The sequence below is a fragment of the Tursiops truncatus genome, chromosome 15 (genome assembly GCF_011762595.2).
Source record: "Tursiops truncatus isolate mTurTru1 chromosome 15, mTurTru1.mat.Y, whole genome shotgun sequence".
NCBI classification, from domain to species: domain Eukaryota; kingdom Metazoa; phylum Chordata; class Mammalia; order Artiodactyla; family Delphinidae; genus Tursiops; species Tursiops truncatus.
The window spans coordinates 35,967,277-35,983,369 of NC_047048.1; the positions used below are offsets into that span (position 1 = coordinate 35,967,277).

A 16,093-nucleotide genomic window follows, 5' to 3' on the forward strand; every position below is an offset into this window, starting at 1 on the left:
TTATTGTTTGTTTGTTTTATTTTGGCCACCCGGACTGTGGGATCTCGGCTCCCCACCAGGAACTGAACCCAGGCCTCAGCAGTGAAAGCGCCGAATCCTAACCGCTAGACCACCAGGAAACTTTTTTTTTTATTCTCCATATTTTCTAAGAATTCTTTATAATGAGTATCATTTTTAGAATCAGGAAAAAAATTCTTAACTATTTTTTAAATAAGTATCACATGACTTTAAAAATTAAAAGCATAAAAAGGCATCCAGTGAGGTCTCACTCACAGCCCTAACCCTTACCCCCACCACAGATAACCAGTTATCCATGGCTTGTATATCCTTCTTGAGGTTTAAATGCACAGACAAGTGACTCTGGGTGGCCACTCTGTATCTTCCTTCTCTCACTGAGTAGAGCCTGGAGACCTTCCTCTATTAGTATGAAAGGAATTCCTCTTCTTGAAAGTAAACCCCAACTCGAGGGAAAGCTAGTTCTTAGGCAGCAGTGACACACACTTGGAGAATCTGGCCCAGTGCACCCACCACCTGGAGGAGGGTCTCTCAGCCTGGGCCCTGTGGGCATCTGGGACCCGTCATCCTTGCTGGGGGGCCATTTCTACACTGTAGGATGTTGGGCAGCGCCCTTGGCTCCACCCATTCCCTTCCCACCCCCGCCAAGTTGTGACACCAAAACTGTGTCTAGACATGGCCAGATGTCCCCTGGCGGGCAGAACTGTCCCAGCTGGGAAGCCCTGACCTACAACAGCATCTGGCCCACAGTGAGAGCTCAAAGTCTGTTGGTTCAATAAGAGTAGAAAACAAAAAGCAAAACAAAAACAAAAAAAGCCCAAAGAGCCCAGCAACTGCTAAGATGCCCAAGCTTAATTTTTCTGAATATACTTCCAACCATCATGTTTGTGCCCTGTGGCTCCACCCCCTAAAGAGGTTTTAAAAAGCCATCAGGCTCAGAAACACAGAACTGCTGTGCCAAGAACCATCACTCCTCTGCTGCCCTGGCAGTCGCTTGTCACTTTAGGAAGGCGGCCCCTGGCAACCTGCCACTGCACGACACTGACCGTGTGGGCCTCTGTCAGCTCCAGCGATGGTCCCAGTGGGTTGAGTGTCTGGCTCAGGGCAGGAAGAATTCAAAGAAAAGCTTCAACCACAGAACTTGTCATCTCCAAACTCTGAAAGCCTAGGTTCTACTGCTGCCTCTCCATCTTCTACCTGCCTCATGTCCACCCAAGACAGCACCCCAGACTTCTCCCAGCTCCTGGCCATCGTCACCCCCACCTGCTTTACCTCCACTGCCCAACTGCCCTGCCACTGACCCTCTCCACTCTCTGGACCTCCACTCTTGTGAACACAATATCCCACCCCCTGCACTTCTCATTTTCACAACTGAGGACTCCACCAAGGCTCTCAATCCTGTCGCCACCACTGGGCCTCCCCCCTGTAGTGATAGCTGGGCTCCTGCTGGGAAACTGGCCCAGTCCTGTCCCCTCCCACAGACGCTGCCTTCTGGGCCTGTCCTGCACTCTGCAGAGCACGTTACACTGAACAGTTGACCTGCTGCTGCTGCCACAGCCAGGGTGCCTGAGCTGGAGGTGGCACCGTGGCACCAATGGTCCCGGGGCTCTGGGACACAGCAGGAAGCCTCGTGTCACTAATACAGACCTGTCGGCCACAGTACTCCCCACTGAATAGTTAGTTGTTTAGTTGTTCCTGAAGGAACAAGATCAAATCTCGAAGCATAAAAGCAACAACCACCGCAGGAAGTATAAGTAGTAACAAAGTAGCACACAGGTTATCAAAGGAAAGATGCTGGTTAAAAGACAAATGGCTAACTTCTTCCAAAGTAGGCTTGGCTATGTAAAGGCCATGAAAGGCACTCTCTTAACTATTAATTTCACCTGAAAAAAATACCAACTACTTATAGAGAAAAGAGAATTATGGATCAGATGAAAACAGGTTACCTTTTACAGGCCGATTTCTCTGTGAGCAGCTCTGGAGAAACATACTGGGCTGTTCCTACAAACGAGTTGGCCCTGGCTGATGAGAAGAGGGAAAAGGGTAAAGTTCATGCTGAGACACAGAGCATTTTCCACAGTGGACGCTGCACAGTCAGTGTTCATCTCTCGGGAAGCCACCGTCACCTGAGATCAGACTGTACGCTCCCGAGAACGGGACTTGTCAGAGGCCCTCCCATCACACCCCCTTCTTGGACCCGCCCCTTTGAGGGCTGGCTTCAAGGTTGCCTGCTCAGCAACACCAGCCCTGACTGCCAGGGCAGCCCCTCCTGGACCCCTCCCTGCCTTTCGCCAACACACCTGAGTGGCCCTCGCCCAGCATGCTGTCAGCTGGGAGCATCTTGAGGACAGGGGCCTTGTCTGTTCACTGCTGGACCTGTGGTGCCTAAAACAGCCCCGGACACACGCAGAATGTGGAAAGGACTGGATCTCCCGCAAGCTGCACGCAGGGCAGGGATACCCTCTCCTCATAACAAACAGTTCAGGCAGGTTAGGGACTACGAGAGGAATAAGACTCGGGCGTCACGGCCAGAGACCCTCTGCAACAGTCTGCCACCTCTAGTACTGGACTGTGCCAAGTTCAACTGCAGACTTGTGGGGTCTGGCTGCTGGCCCCACCCATCACTGCCACAAGGAGGCATGACACCCACGTCACCCTAGCAGGTCCTCAGGGGCTCATCAGTGGCCAGGCAGCCCTGAAAGAGCAGCACTGTGGGCACAAGCCAGCCTGCCCACACCCCATCCCCCAGCACCACTCCAGAGGTATCCCCCGCAGGGCATCCTCTGGCATCGGGGACAGAACAGCTGCTTTCAGCCTTGCCCACAACCAGAGGACACAGGATTGGGGATTCCTGTGTGAGAGCCACCCACCATCTGAGGACAAATCACTTCTCTAAGGAGCACATGAAGTGCTGGGTCACCTCCACTGATTGATTCACTGGGGACACCCATGGCACTAGCAGCCAACTGCCTCCCACGACCTTCCACGCCTGCGCTGCATAACCAGACTCGGTAACCCGCTTTGAACGGCTGCCAGCGAGGCTCTGGTCCTGCTCAGACTGCCCTTCCCACTACCAGGTCCCTGCACGGCAACTCGGGGCACATGCAGGACACAACACCACAGCTCAACACCATTGTGCTCCAGACAAACAAGACCCTTTCACCTAGCCTGACCTACAGATCAAGCTGTCCCTTTCCTCAACATCTTTAATAATCTGGGCTAGAAATTACTTGTCTCCGTAGACAAATTTTCCTGAACTAACTTAGAAAGTGCACCGGGTAAAACATTACACCAATATACCTACCACTGAGAGGTCTCTGGCCCTTCAGGATCACTTCTGAAATCAGGCAACACTAAAAACTGTAACAGGCCCCCGGTGAAGGGACCTGCCTGTTGGCCCCACTGTCTCAGCTGTGGACAACTGGGCCCCCGGGACATCTGGCAATGCCTGGAGACATCTCTCGCCGCCACAATGGGGGCGGGAAGGGGCTGCTGTCACCTAGTGGGTAGAAGCCAGGGATACAGCTAAGTATCCTGCAGGGCACCAGACAGCCCCACAGCCAAGAATTCTCCAACCCCAAACGCCCCCAGGGGCTTGGCTATGAAGCCCTGGGTGGCCTCCTTGGGACAGCGCTCTGCCCAGACATTAGCACCTGCCCTCCAAAGACCCGGCTCTAAACACAGCAGGAGCAACTCACTCAGTTCTGGGATGTTCTAGAGGAGGAAGAGCTGGGGAAGGGAGGATGGCTGAAATTGCTTCTTTTTAGTCTTTCCTTCTCAAAGTCAACCACCCTGCTACACAAAGTGCTCCAGTTTGGGGAAAGTACCCTTCTCTTCCTGCACTGACTGAAGGCTCTGTACTGGGCACCTCAACTTAGGCCTGACTCAGAAATAACTTGACAGGGTACAGCCACCTGCAGTAAAACACGACAGACCCATGCTTTGTCTATAGCTGTATTCTTTACAGTGTATGGCTATAAACAACACACCACCAGAATTAAAATGCAAAAGAAACCCAGGGCCCATGGCCACACCAATTCAGCATGCAATGGTCTGCTGTGAGGCAGGCCCACTGGCCATGGTGGCCATCGGCTCTCCATCTGCCATCCCTGGGGTGGGCAGCCAGCAGGGCTCCCCATACGGGAGACTTCCTAACTGCGGGTCCAAGAGCCTCCAAAGGCAGATGCCTAAAAAATACAGACAAGGCCGACATGCTGCACCTTCCCCATGTGTTCCCAGATGCGGTCTCTGTCCTTCTCTGTGCCCTGGAGCCAGCAGGAACCCCCAGTGGGAGACAGGAGAGAGATGGAGATTATTCCTCCTGGCCAACCCCCAGGCCACAGCCCTCTCCCACCACAGAGCCCACCCCCCACCCCGCCCTCAGGTGCTGGTCCCTCCCACCTGCCCTCCCAGGGCCGAGGGGCTCTCTATCCCGCTGCGGGAGCCCAGCTTCCTTGGGCCCTGCTGTCTGTAACTGGTCCCCTAGGTCAGCTACTCTCCTGTAGAGACTTCTCAGCCACGTTTGCATCCTTCCAGGACCCTGACAGCCGAGAACACTGAAGTGATTCAACAGAGGAAGAAAACAAATCAAGAGCTAAAACCAAGTGAAACCACCCTTACAATGAATCAAAGAAATGTTAATTAATATGGTAGCCTATCAAATCGGCAAAGATAAAAAAGAAGGAAAATGCACAGTATTGGCAAGGATTTGAAGAGGAAAATCTCACAGTGCTACTGGTGGGAATGTGAAATGCTGTGACTTTGGAGGAGCAATTTTCCAAAAAACATCAAAAGCCATACAGGACAGGCTTGCTTTCTGACCCAGCAATTCATTTCTGGCACCTGATCCTCCAGGACGGAGCCAGCACAGATGGCAGGGCCATGACACAATCCTTCGGGGGACAGGCTTCAACTCGATACTTCACCTGTTCAGTGTTTCTGTTCTTCATAATAATTGTGCGTCACTTCCGTGATTTATATTTTTAAATGCTATTATTGAAAAGTTCTAGAAATATATTTTTATATGGAAAGATATGTATTACACATAATTAAATAATTCAGGCTATCACACAGTATGCAGAGGTATTGGTGCTTTTAAATAGCTACATTATGCACAAAACAAAGTGGACAGGAGACACACACACACCACATGGCTGGGCTTTAAAGAGCAAATCCTGACGGCATCAGGACTGTGTGCTGCTGCTGCTGCTTCTGTAAGCTTTCTGGGCCTGCGTCTGCTTGTCCCCCACAACACCTGCTGCTTCCTCTTCCCCAGGAGCCTATGTCCACCTTCTTAAAGGGACTCCCAAGTCCCTGGGGATACAGAGTCACCCCCTTAGAAAGGAGCTCTTTCGCTAGTCTAGAGATGAATGAATCCTCTGGAGTGGGGAAAAGAATAACTGTCCTCAGAATGATGTTCTAAAGACATAAAATAATATCTACAAGACTATACATAATGAAAGTATCAAAATATTAAAGTAATAAATATGCAATATACTAATATGTTTCTTTTTTATTAATGCACCAACAAGATCTGGCAGCAGGTCTATTAATAGAGTAATTCTGAAGTAGCGATGAGCATAAACAATAGATCAAGAATCTGTGACGACTGTGACAGGACATGAAAACATCTGTGATTTCTAATGACACAGATGTTTGTTGCCTAACTTCATAACTGAAGGAGATGCTCGATTTCACTGAAGGGTTAGTGAAAACAAGTAATTTTCTCCTCTCCCACTTCACGAATGGCAGATTTCTATCTGTGACACCAGGGTAAGAGCCCAAGAGAGCATTAGAAAGCCACAGAGATAATCTAGTTACCTACCCCTGTAAACTCAGAGATTAGCCAGAGGTCAAAATTCTCCAGCTACTGGAAAACCAAGGCTCACAAGCCACTGTTGGCTTATGCTGCCTCCTTTAGGCTACTGACCCACTCAACAGGAGGCCAAAGGGTCAGGGTAAAGAAGGGTTTGGGCTGGGTTGTTACCTCCACCGTCAAAGTGGTTCAAATAAACGGGCCAGCACCCTGGGCTGTGGACCACTCTGGCCACCACAGATCTGCAGGTCAGACTGTGAGGTGCCAGTGGGGACGGAGGGACCTGACATGCTCCTGAGGTCAGAACACTCTCTTCAAAGCCAAAAGTGCAGACCGCTATTGTCTTATCCATGAACCCACATATGAAGCACAGCAAACACACTCCACAAAATGTGCTTATTAGCTCTTGGACAGAACACAAGCAAATTGAATCCAACAACACATAAAAAGGAGTGTGCACCATGACCAACTGGGATTTAATCTCAGGAATGCAAGGGTGGTTCAGCACATAAAAACCAATCAATATATTACATCACATCATTAGAATAAAGGACAAAAACCACATGACCATCTTGATCAAGAGATGCAGAAAAACCATCTAACAAAAATTCAACACTCCTTCATGGTAAAGTATAAAACAAACTAGAAACAGAAGGGAACTTCCTCCGGGCTTCCCTGGTGGCGCAGTGGTTAAGAACCCGCCTGCCAATGCAGCAGACACAGGTTCGAGCCCTGGTCCAGGAAGATCCCACATGCCGCGGAGCAACTAAGCCCGTGTGCCACAACTACTGAGCCCACGTGCCACAACTACTGAAGCCCGTGTGCCTAGAGCAACAAGAGAAGCCATCACAATGAGAAGCCCGCACACCACAACGAAGAGTAGCCCCCGGGGTTTCCCTGGTGGCACAGTGTTTGAGAGTCCGCCTGCCGATTCAGGGGACACGGGTTCATGCCCCAGTCCGGGAAGATCCCACATGCCGCGGAGCAGCTAGGCCCGTGAGCCATGGCCGCTGAGCCTGTGCGTCCGGAGCCTGTGCTCCCTAACAGGAGAGGCCACAACAGTGAGAGGCCCGCGTACCGCAAAAAAAAAAAGAGTAGCCCCTGCTCGCCATAACTAGAGAAAGCCTGCGCGCAGCCACAAAGACCCAACGCAGCCAAAAATAAATAAAATGAATAAATTAAAAAAAAAAAAGAAGGGAACTTCCTCAACCTGATAAAGGCACCTATGAAAAACCCACAACGAACATCATACTCAATGGTGAAAGACAAAGCTTTTCCCCTAAGGTCAGGAACAAGACAAGGATGCCTGCTCTCGCCATTTCTATTCAATGGGGAGGTTCTAGCCAGGGCAATTAGGCAAGAAAATGAAGCAAAACGCATCCAGGCTGGAAAGGAAGAAGTAAACTATCTCTAATCACAGATGACATGATCTGTACGTAAAAAGTCCCAAGGAAGTCACTAAAAAACTATTAAAACTAATAAACAAGTCCATCAGGTTGCAGGACGTAAGATCAGTGTACCAAAAAAAATCAACTATATTTCTATATACTCTCAATGAACAATCTGAAAATTAAGAAAACAATTATATTTACAATAGCCTCAAAAATAAAATGAAATACTTAGGAATAAATTTAACAAAAGAAGTGCAAAGCTGGGACTTCCCTGGTGGCGCAGTGGTTAAGAATCCGCTTGCCAATGCAGGGGACACAGGTTCGATCCGTGGTCCGGGAAGATTCCACATGCCACAGAGCAACTAAGCCTGCGCGCCACAACTACTGAAGCCCACGCACCCTACAGCCCAGGCTCCGCAACAAAAGAAGCCAACCGCAATGAGAAGCCTGCGCACAGCAATGAAGAGTAGCCCCCACTCACTGCAACTAGAGAAAGCCCGTGCACAGCAACGAAGACCCACCACAGCCAAAAATAAAATTTAAAAAAAAAGTGCAAAGCTTATAACACGGAAAACTATAAAAAATTTTTGAAAGAAATTACAGAAGATATAAATAAACAGAAAGACATTCCACGTTGAAGGATCAGAAGACAATATTGTTAAGAGAGCAATACTCCCCAAACTGATCTATTCAACAAAATCCCTATCCTAATCCCAGATGGCTTTCACTTAGCACAATGTTTTCAAGGTTCATCAATGCTGGAGCCTATATCAGAACTTCATTCCTTTTAAGGCTGAATAATATTCCACTATACAGATAGACCACACTCTGTTTATCCATTCATCAGTTGATGGATACTTGAGTTGTTTCCATTCCTTGGCTATTACAAATAAAGCTGCTATAAACACTAGCGTACAACTTTTTATGTAAACATTTGTTTTTCAGTTCTCTTGGATATATACCTAGAAGCTGAATGGCTGATTATAAGGTAACTATGCTTAACCTTCTGAGGAATTGACAGACTTTTCCAAAGCGGCTGCATCATTTGACAATCCCACCTGCAGAGTACAAGGGCTTTGATTTCTCAACAGCCTTGCTAATACTTCTTATCGGATATCTTTTTGATTAGTCATCCTAGTGGGTGTGGAGTGGTGTCTCAGTGTGGTTTTGATTTGCATTTCCCTAATGATATTGAGCATCTTTTCATGTGTTTATTAGCCATTTGCTTATCTTCTTTAGAAAAATGTCTATTCAGACCCTTTGCCCATTAAAAAAAATTTTTTTGTTATGAGTTCTTTATATATTCTGGATACAAGCCCCTTATCAGATATATGATTTGAAATTTTTTTTCCTATTCAACCCCATAGGTTGTCTTTTTCACTTTCTTAATGGTATCACAGCACCAAAGTTTTAAAACTTGTTCTGCTGCTTGTACTTCTGGTATTGTATCTAAGAAACCGGACCCTAACCCAAGGTCAAGAACGTTTACTCCCATGATTTCTTCCAAGAGTGTAATAGTTTTAGCTCCTACATTCAGATCTCTGATCTGTCCAAGTTAACTTTTGTGTATGTTGTGAGGTGGGATAATAATGTTTTTGATGAATTGGTCATCATTGGAGGATGACAGTGAACCAATTCATGCTTTCCAAAAGCTGCAAATAAAGGAGAATGAAGCAAGCATTTATCCTGTTTTTCCTCCACAATCAATATCACTAAACAAATAGTGGCTAAGGGGAAGTTTCTCTTTAAAGAAGAATTCCAGGGATTTTTCCCTGGTGGCGCAGTGGTTAAGAATCCACCTGCCAATGCAGGGGACACGGGTTCGAGCCCTGGTCCGGAAGATTCCACATGCCGCAGAGCAACTAAGCCCGTGTGCCACAACTGCTGAGCCTGTGCTCTAGAACCCGCGAGCCACAACTACTGCCTGTGCACCTAGAGCCCGTGCTCCGCAACAAGAGAAGCCACCGCAGTGAGAAGCCCAGCACCACAACAAACAGTGGCCCCCACTCACCGCAGCTAGAGAAAGGCCACGCGCAGCAACAAAGACCCAACGCAGCCAAAATAAAATAAATAAATAAATTTATTTAAAAAAAAAAAAAAAAAAGAATCCGCCTGCCAAGGCAGGGGACACAGGTTCAATCCCTGATCCGGGAAGATCCCGCCTGCCACAGAGCAACTAAGCCCATGCACTACAACTACTGAGCCTGCGCTCTAGAGCCCGCGAGCCACAACTACTGAGCCTGCGCGCCCTACAGCCTGTACTCCGCAACGAGAAGCCCGCGTACCACAACAGAGTAGCCCTCGCTCGCTGCAACTAGAGAAAGCCCGTGTGCAGTAACGAAGACTGAACACAGCCAATAAATAAATAATTTTTTAAAAAATTTTAATTAAAAAAAAAGAAGAATTCCAACTCAAGAATGAAAGAACTGGGCTATGATCACTCTGCATTCTCTAATGAATTGATGGATCTAGGATATCATGGCTATAAAGGGCTGTTGACAGGGAGAGACGAATGGATGCTACATGCTTCCTAATGAAGAACACACCACACACACCAGCCTCTGGTGTGAAAGGACTGAACCTGAATGTGATCAAGCAGCCACATCCAACTCCCAATTTTCAACACATACAGAGGGGAGAGGAGCATGTTACATGACTCCACAGAGATGCAATCAGCAAACTCTGGGAAACTCTATAAGACAAATGACCTGGTTTCTTCAACAGACTGCAAGGGAAAAAACAGATGGAGAAGAAGCTATAGATAACAGAAATTTAAGAGAAAAATTAGCTAAGCTCAATGTGAGAATTTTATTTGAAACCTGATTCAAGTAAGCAACAACCAAAAAATTATGATGTGGAATTATGGCGACTGGAAACTTAACGCGGACTAAATATTTTAAGATATTAAGCTATTACTGCTAATTTTTTAATGTATAAAAATGGCATGGTATTATGGTTATGTTTTTTAAAAATAAGCTTTGTATTTAGTAATAAATACTAAAATATTTACAGGGAAAACAAATCGATGATGGTGGAAATCAGGTCACAAGGATGTTCTGAATTTTTACAAAAAGCAGGTACCCTTGTGTTTTAAAAACAACAACACTCTATGCATCACAGATATGACTAAACGAATACCAATACTGAAAAGACCAGAGTAATCGCTTCTCGATGGCTGGGAGGTATGCTTGGTGGTGGGAGTATAGGGGGGCAGGTGGCCCTGCATGTGCTAGAGTGGCAGCAGGGCAGAGGCTGTGAGAGGGTCTCCAGCCCACAGCACAGCAGGATGGAGGTCAACGCTGGTCAAAGGGTCTGGACAAAGGCGGTCCACAGAGGGCCACTGCACAGGTACAGGTGCAGTGACAGTGATGCTGGCTCTGAGGCTTCCCCGCTGCATCCCCTCTCCAGCAGTCCCCACACCTGGCGCCCCCCCCTCCCTGCACCCCCATATGTGGTGAGTGGAGCCTCCACGCCCAACTGTACCAGAAAGGCCTGCACAACTCAAAACAGGCTTCCAGACACAAACCTCAAGTCTCAACCTCCAGGGCACCCTGAACTCCCCAAGCTTCTTGCAAAGAGGGCCACGGCCAGGCACACGGCCACAGATGAGGGGCTGACTCCATGTTATTAAGCCGCCCTCAGTGTGGAAGCTCTGTGGGACCCCTGTGCAAGGTTAGAAGGTCTAAGTCCTCTGTGCCAGAAAGGCCCATCGACCCATGTGCCCACCCACCCTCACAGCACAGGGGTCACTCCCTGGACCCGACAGGCAGCAGTAAGAGAGGAATGCGGGGCTCCCCCCATCCCAGGAGCCACCCACTGGGACGGAGGTCTGTGAAGACAGACAGCCTGTCTCTCACAAGGCGGAGGGCGAAACATGCTCACTGCACAGCTAAGGAACCTGGGCCTCGCTCCCACCAACACTTCCCTTCTGGAAGCTTTAAGATGTTTTGAGGAAACCATCTCTGTACAAAAGTTTATAAAGCTAATACAAGTGCTCGCTTCGGCAGCACATATACCAAAATTGGAACAATACAGAGAAGATTAGCATGGCCCCTGCGCAATGACACGCAAATTCATGAAGCGTTCCACATATTTTAGCTGATTCACTTTGTTATACAGCAGCAACTAACACAACAATGTAAAGCAATTATACTCCAATAAAGATGTTTAAAAAAAGCTAATGCAGGAATAAACTCTAAGATTCTAAACTATGTCAAACAGAAAATGAGAGTATGTCACCAAAATTATTCATTCACGTAATTATACATGTTTTCTACATTTCCTCTAAGGAAAAAAAAAAAAGCCAACTCAACTGTGTATATTTAAGTATCGATAGTTCTGCCTGGTTTACAATGTTAAGGACTTTTTAGCCTCCTGCTTCCAGACAGATTTTAAAACTCAGGTTTATTTCACTATTTCACCAATGCATTTAAGTTCTTACATTTTTTTAATGGCTACATGACAGTAGGACTAGCCTGTGCCAAATATCAGATCTGAAGAAAATCTAAGTGAAGAAAAAAGGACCAAGCAGACTCTGAGGGGGTGACTCCCATGGCTGACTGGCAGGCGGTGGCTGGTCTCAGCGGCAAGTCACACACGAGATGCCCAGCAGCCCAGCAAGAACATTCAGGTTCTTGTTTGGTTCACCTCTGTCATGGACAATGCTTAGGTTACGAGTTATACCATGTCTATCAAAACATAATTAGCGGCCAACAAAATGTTACTATACAATAGGAATGAGTCAAATAGATCAAAGTTTGGGGCATGTCACAGGAGGACTTCCTGGGGCTTGGGAAGTGCACCTCCAGGCAGGAGTCCTGGGTGGGAAGTACAATACAAAGGTAGGCAAGCGTCGCCAGGACTAAGCCTCACTGAGAAATAAGAGCATCTGCCTTGACTGCAAGTTCTGTTTCAAACACAAAAGGGTGGTGCTTTAAGATTCTCAGAAAAGTTCCCGAATTCAAGATGCCATCTTGTGACTCAAAGAGTGTCTGTGCACAGATGAAAGCACTGACAGAATCTTGACAAGAACCCTCCGTTTGAAAACACAGGGCTGGGAAAAGGCCTGGAAAGGAAAGATCACACACCCTGCTGAAGGGAACCCATGGAAGCCCAGCCAGGCCCTTCCAGCAGCACAGAGTCAAGACTGCCCACCATGCCCGGGAGGAGCAAAACCCCAGGTGTTAGCCTCGCAGCTGCTGCGAAACAGGCCTCAGTTCAAGCCCGAGGCAGAGCAGGCCAGCGCAGCTGAACTAGAGGGCTCTTCGGAGAGGCCCAGCTCCTCCCCACCACTGCCCTGCGCTCACAGCTCCCCTTTACCACGCAAGAGCAGCTGCAGCGAACTGGATGCTTCTGTCTGAATCTTTCTTCCACCAACAAACCCTCTACCCTCCCCTAGCATGTCCATCCCCCCAGGGCTCTCCATCAAGGTCCTTCTTTGAGGGGTACCCACAAGCCCGGCAGAGAAGCACATGTCCTGGGTGGAGGTCCCTGCAGCAGCCTCCCAGGTCAGGGTAGCTCTGACAGTCACACCTGTCTGTACACCCAAGTTTCATTTTCAAGGTCACTTATTAACTCACACAGGGGCTTTGAGTTTCCCCCAACCCTCACCATAAAGGGCTTTATCTTCTCTCTACCCCAATACTTGAACACAGTTTTCAGGAGTTAAACTGCCATTTTTTATACCCTCGGAGTTTATGATTTCCATTCAACAAACACCTGAAGGACAGCAAGATGCCCCCACCCCCACCATGGCCGAGATGCCCCTGGGTAGCTAAGATACCCACGGCTCTCTTCTGACCCAGGTGGACTGCGAGCAACTGTCACAGTACATAATCCGGCTAGGAAATACCCTAGAGGAACAGTGGTTAGAAGGGTCTGCAATGATTAACATGCACTTGACCAGCAGGAAAAAAACAGCCCCCAACTCATTCTGTGATCTTATAGAACCTCACTATAATCGGCGTGCCTGGGCCACCACCCCTGGCAGGTGCGCACAGGAGACAGGCAGACAGTCAGCACTGGGATACAAGGTCAGTCGCGCGCGTGCGTGCGTGCGTGTGTGTGTGAGTGCGCGCGCGCGCGCATACCACCCCCCAACCCCAGAGAACCCACAGTGCCAACAGGAAGACCTGGGAGCTGACCTCACACCCCTGCATGGGAGACCAGGAACAAATGTGGCACCCCAGCATCTTCTAGGAAGATGACTAGGGAGGGTGAGCCACAGTGGGCATCTGAGGGCCTATGATAACATGCAGAAAGCGCCTGGTGACCTACTACCACTTGAGGCCAGGAGGACCAACCACAGGCAGCCTGCGAAGCCCCTCCCTGCACCCACCAGACCAGGCACACACCTGCCCAGACCCTCAGCTAAAGTTGCCCAAAGGCAGAGGCTTCCTCTGTGAAAACTCAAGCATCCATTTTATAATAACAAAGGTACTACAGACAACTGTCATTAATGATGAGCATAAGGCAATTCAACCTGTTTCTAAGAAGTTGGTTTTGATTTAAGCACTGAGCAGGGATCTACTAGAAATAAAACACACACCTTGTTTACTCTCTGGGGATAATACTTTTGCTGTTCCAAAATCTGTGATCTGGATGTGCATATCTTCATTTAACAAAATATTTTCTGGTTTCAGGTCCCTGTGAAAGCAGATTTTTTTACGTTTGAGATGAAATATTTAAAACAGTAACATTATTACAAACTCTAAATTTTGCTAAAACCCCAAATGAACTGATTAATACCTATAATCTTTACAGACTAACAACCAAGAATGCAAGTCTAAAGTTAGCACTGAACAAATATCAACTGCATATAATGAGGACAAATTACATCATTTCATAACTGCATCTACCATTTTAATAAACTTTTAATTGAAGTATAATCTATCATGCCTAACCTATAAAGCGCCTTTAAACCTTCTGTGGTATCATTACGCAATAAATGTACACCTTAAATTTGTATATACATATGTCAACTATTTCTCAATAAAACTGGGAGGGAGAAAATGGTTAAATGGTAAATTTTATCTATTTTAGGCTTTTTTCTTTTTTTTTTGTCTGCGCCGCGCAGCTTGGCGGGATCTTAGTTCCAACCAGGGATTGAACCCATGCCCCTTGCAGTGGAAGCTCGGAGTCCTAACCACTGGACCACCAGGGAATTACTGGTAAATTTTACGTTATGGGTATTTTACCACCAAAAAAAAAAAAAAAACAGTAAGAAAAAGAAAGCTTAAATGAACGCTTTCAACTTGACTTTATCGGAAAATCATGGAAAATGATAAGTACACACAGAATCTACAACTGACAAAATAAAAGCACCAGTCAACATGGCTAAGAGAATCGTTAGTCTGGCAAAAAAGACATCTGACCAATTTCATCTGATATTAAAGGTCCACAGTCTCTCAACATCAGAGTAATGTGAACTCTTCTTAATTCTCACAATGAGGCATCCCACCCTCCATAAAAGAGACCAGAGCTGACCCCCCAGGCCTGGGGAGCAAAGCCTGTAGCCCCCTGGCTTGGTACCTGTGAATGATGCCCTTGCCATGCAAGTACTCTAGGGCAGACACCATCTCAGCTGTGTAAAATCGGGTGCATGTCTCATCGAACGAACCAATTTTCCGAATGTATTTAAGTAGTTCTCCATTTTTGGCATAACTAAGGCCAAAATCTAAACATTGGATAGTTAAGGAAGAGAGCAAAAATCTTTCTTTTAAACTGATCTTAACAGCCCAGTAGCAATTTTTTAAATTAATTAAAACTGAAGGTACCTGTGGCCTGAGACAGCTGCCCCTCTTCCAGCCAGACCCAACCGCAACCGCTGGGTCTGCAGGGAATCCCTGGCTCCAGGACAGGGTCCCAGCGTGAGTTTTTCACCAACAACAAAAGCACATGCCTCTCAGGCCAACTGCCCCTTCTGGACCCCCCATCCCCAGAAGACACCTGTGGGCTCAGTGAAGGGAAGCCGCTAGAGATGGCGGTCAGGGCCTGTGGCCCCAACGCCATCAGCACACAGCCTCCAACCTGCACCAACCGCACATGCCGTGCTCAGTCCATTCACGTAAAGATTCCTCAAATGAATGCTCCTTCCCAAGTATAAAGTGACAAGTTTTGTAAGAGAAATGCCATTAATAGATAAACTCAATCTATTTATTGGGCCCCCACTGGGGAGAGACTCGAGGAAAACAGTCATCTTTCCCTCGGACACCACTGCAGTGTGATTTGTTTTACTTCTGTTCTCCCTTTTTCTAAGAGGAGAAACTATAAATGGATCCCATATAACTGCTTCCTCCTGGAAGCACCGAACATCCACACCTCTTGATGGAAATCTACAGGTACTCTGCCACTCCCTGGCAGAGTGGCACCCAAGTCCTCACCCGCCCTGAGCATCAGCTCCGAGGGGGTAAGGGGTGACCTGTGCTCAAGGTGTCCCATCTGGCTTCTGTTTGCCAAGGCACTTGCCATCTCCCACCAAAGAAGATGCCTGAAGCTGCGGCCCAAGAGGGAAGAGACCACCAACCGAAGCTGCTCAAACCTGCCTGTGATCGAGCCCCACATGTGGCCTCCCAAGCCCTTCCAATTAGAACAACGTTTAACAGGAAGCTGAAGCCCAAAACCAACCTTACTTCTAGGGAATGCAAAGGGTCTCGGCCAGGGCCCCTTCCCTCCTCTCCTTGCTTTGATCCCTCCTCGGGGAAGGCTGGTATCCGTGGCCTCCTCACCAGCAGCCTGCAGACTCTGGCCCACCCAACCCCAAGCAGGGGCCCCGCCTGGATCTGGACCTGGACCAGCCGCAGAGCCTCCCCACTCAGGAGCACAGTCTCCCAGAAACCAGCAGCCCACGTGAGAGGCTCGGCCATGGCCACAG

General features: G+C 47.9%; 1 protein-coding gene and 1 non-coding gene across 7 annotated transcripts in view; one reads left to right on the top strand and one right to left on the bottom strand.

Moving 5' to 3' along the window:
* Positions 1-16,093, bottom strand: part of PDPK1 (3-phosphoinositide dependent protein kinase 1) — a 71,706-nt gene that overhangs the window by 20,797 nt on the left and 34,816 nt on the right. For 5 of the 6 annotated variants that reach the window (XR_004522044.2, XM_019926096.2, XM_019926223.1 and 2 more), the window contains 3 exons: positions 14,752-14,896; positions 13,769-13,866; positions 1,962-2,037 (listed from right to left, as the gene is read on the bottom strand). Coding sequence is in view for 5 of the 6 variants with exons in the window: in XM_019926096.2 (XP_019781655.1) it covers positions 1,962-2,037; positions 13,769-13,866; positions 14,752-14,896 (319 nt within the window). In the remaining variant the exon portion in view is untranslated. The remainder of the gene's footprint in view (positions 1-1,961; positions 2,038-13,768; positions 13,867-14,751; positions 14,897-16,093) is intronic. The other variant, XM_019926292.2, reaches the window with a different exon arrangement.
* Positions 11,213-11,316, top strand: LOC117308396 (U6 spliceosomal RNA). The gene has a single exon (XR_004522377.1). It is a non-coding gene; the product is annotated as a U6 spliceosomal RNA (small nuclear RNA).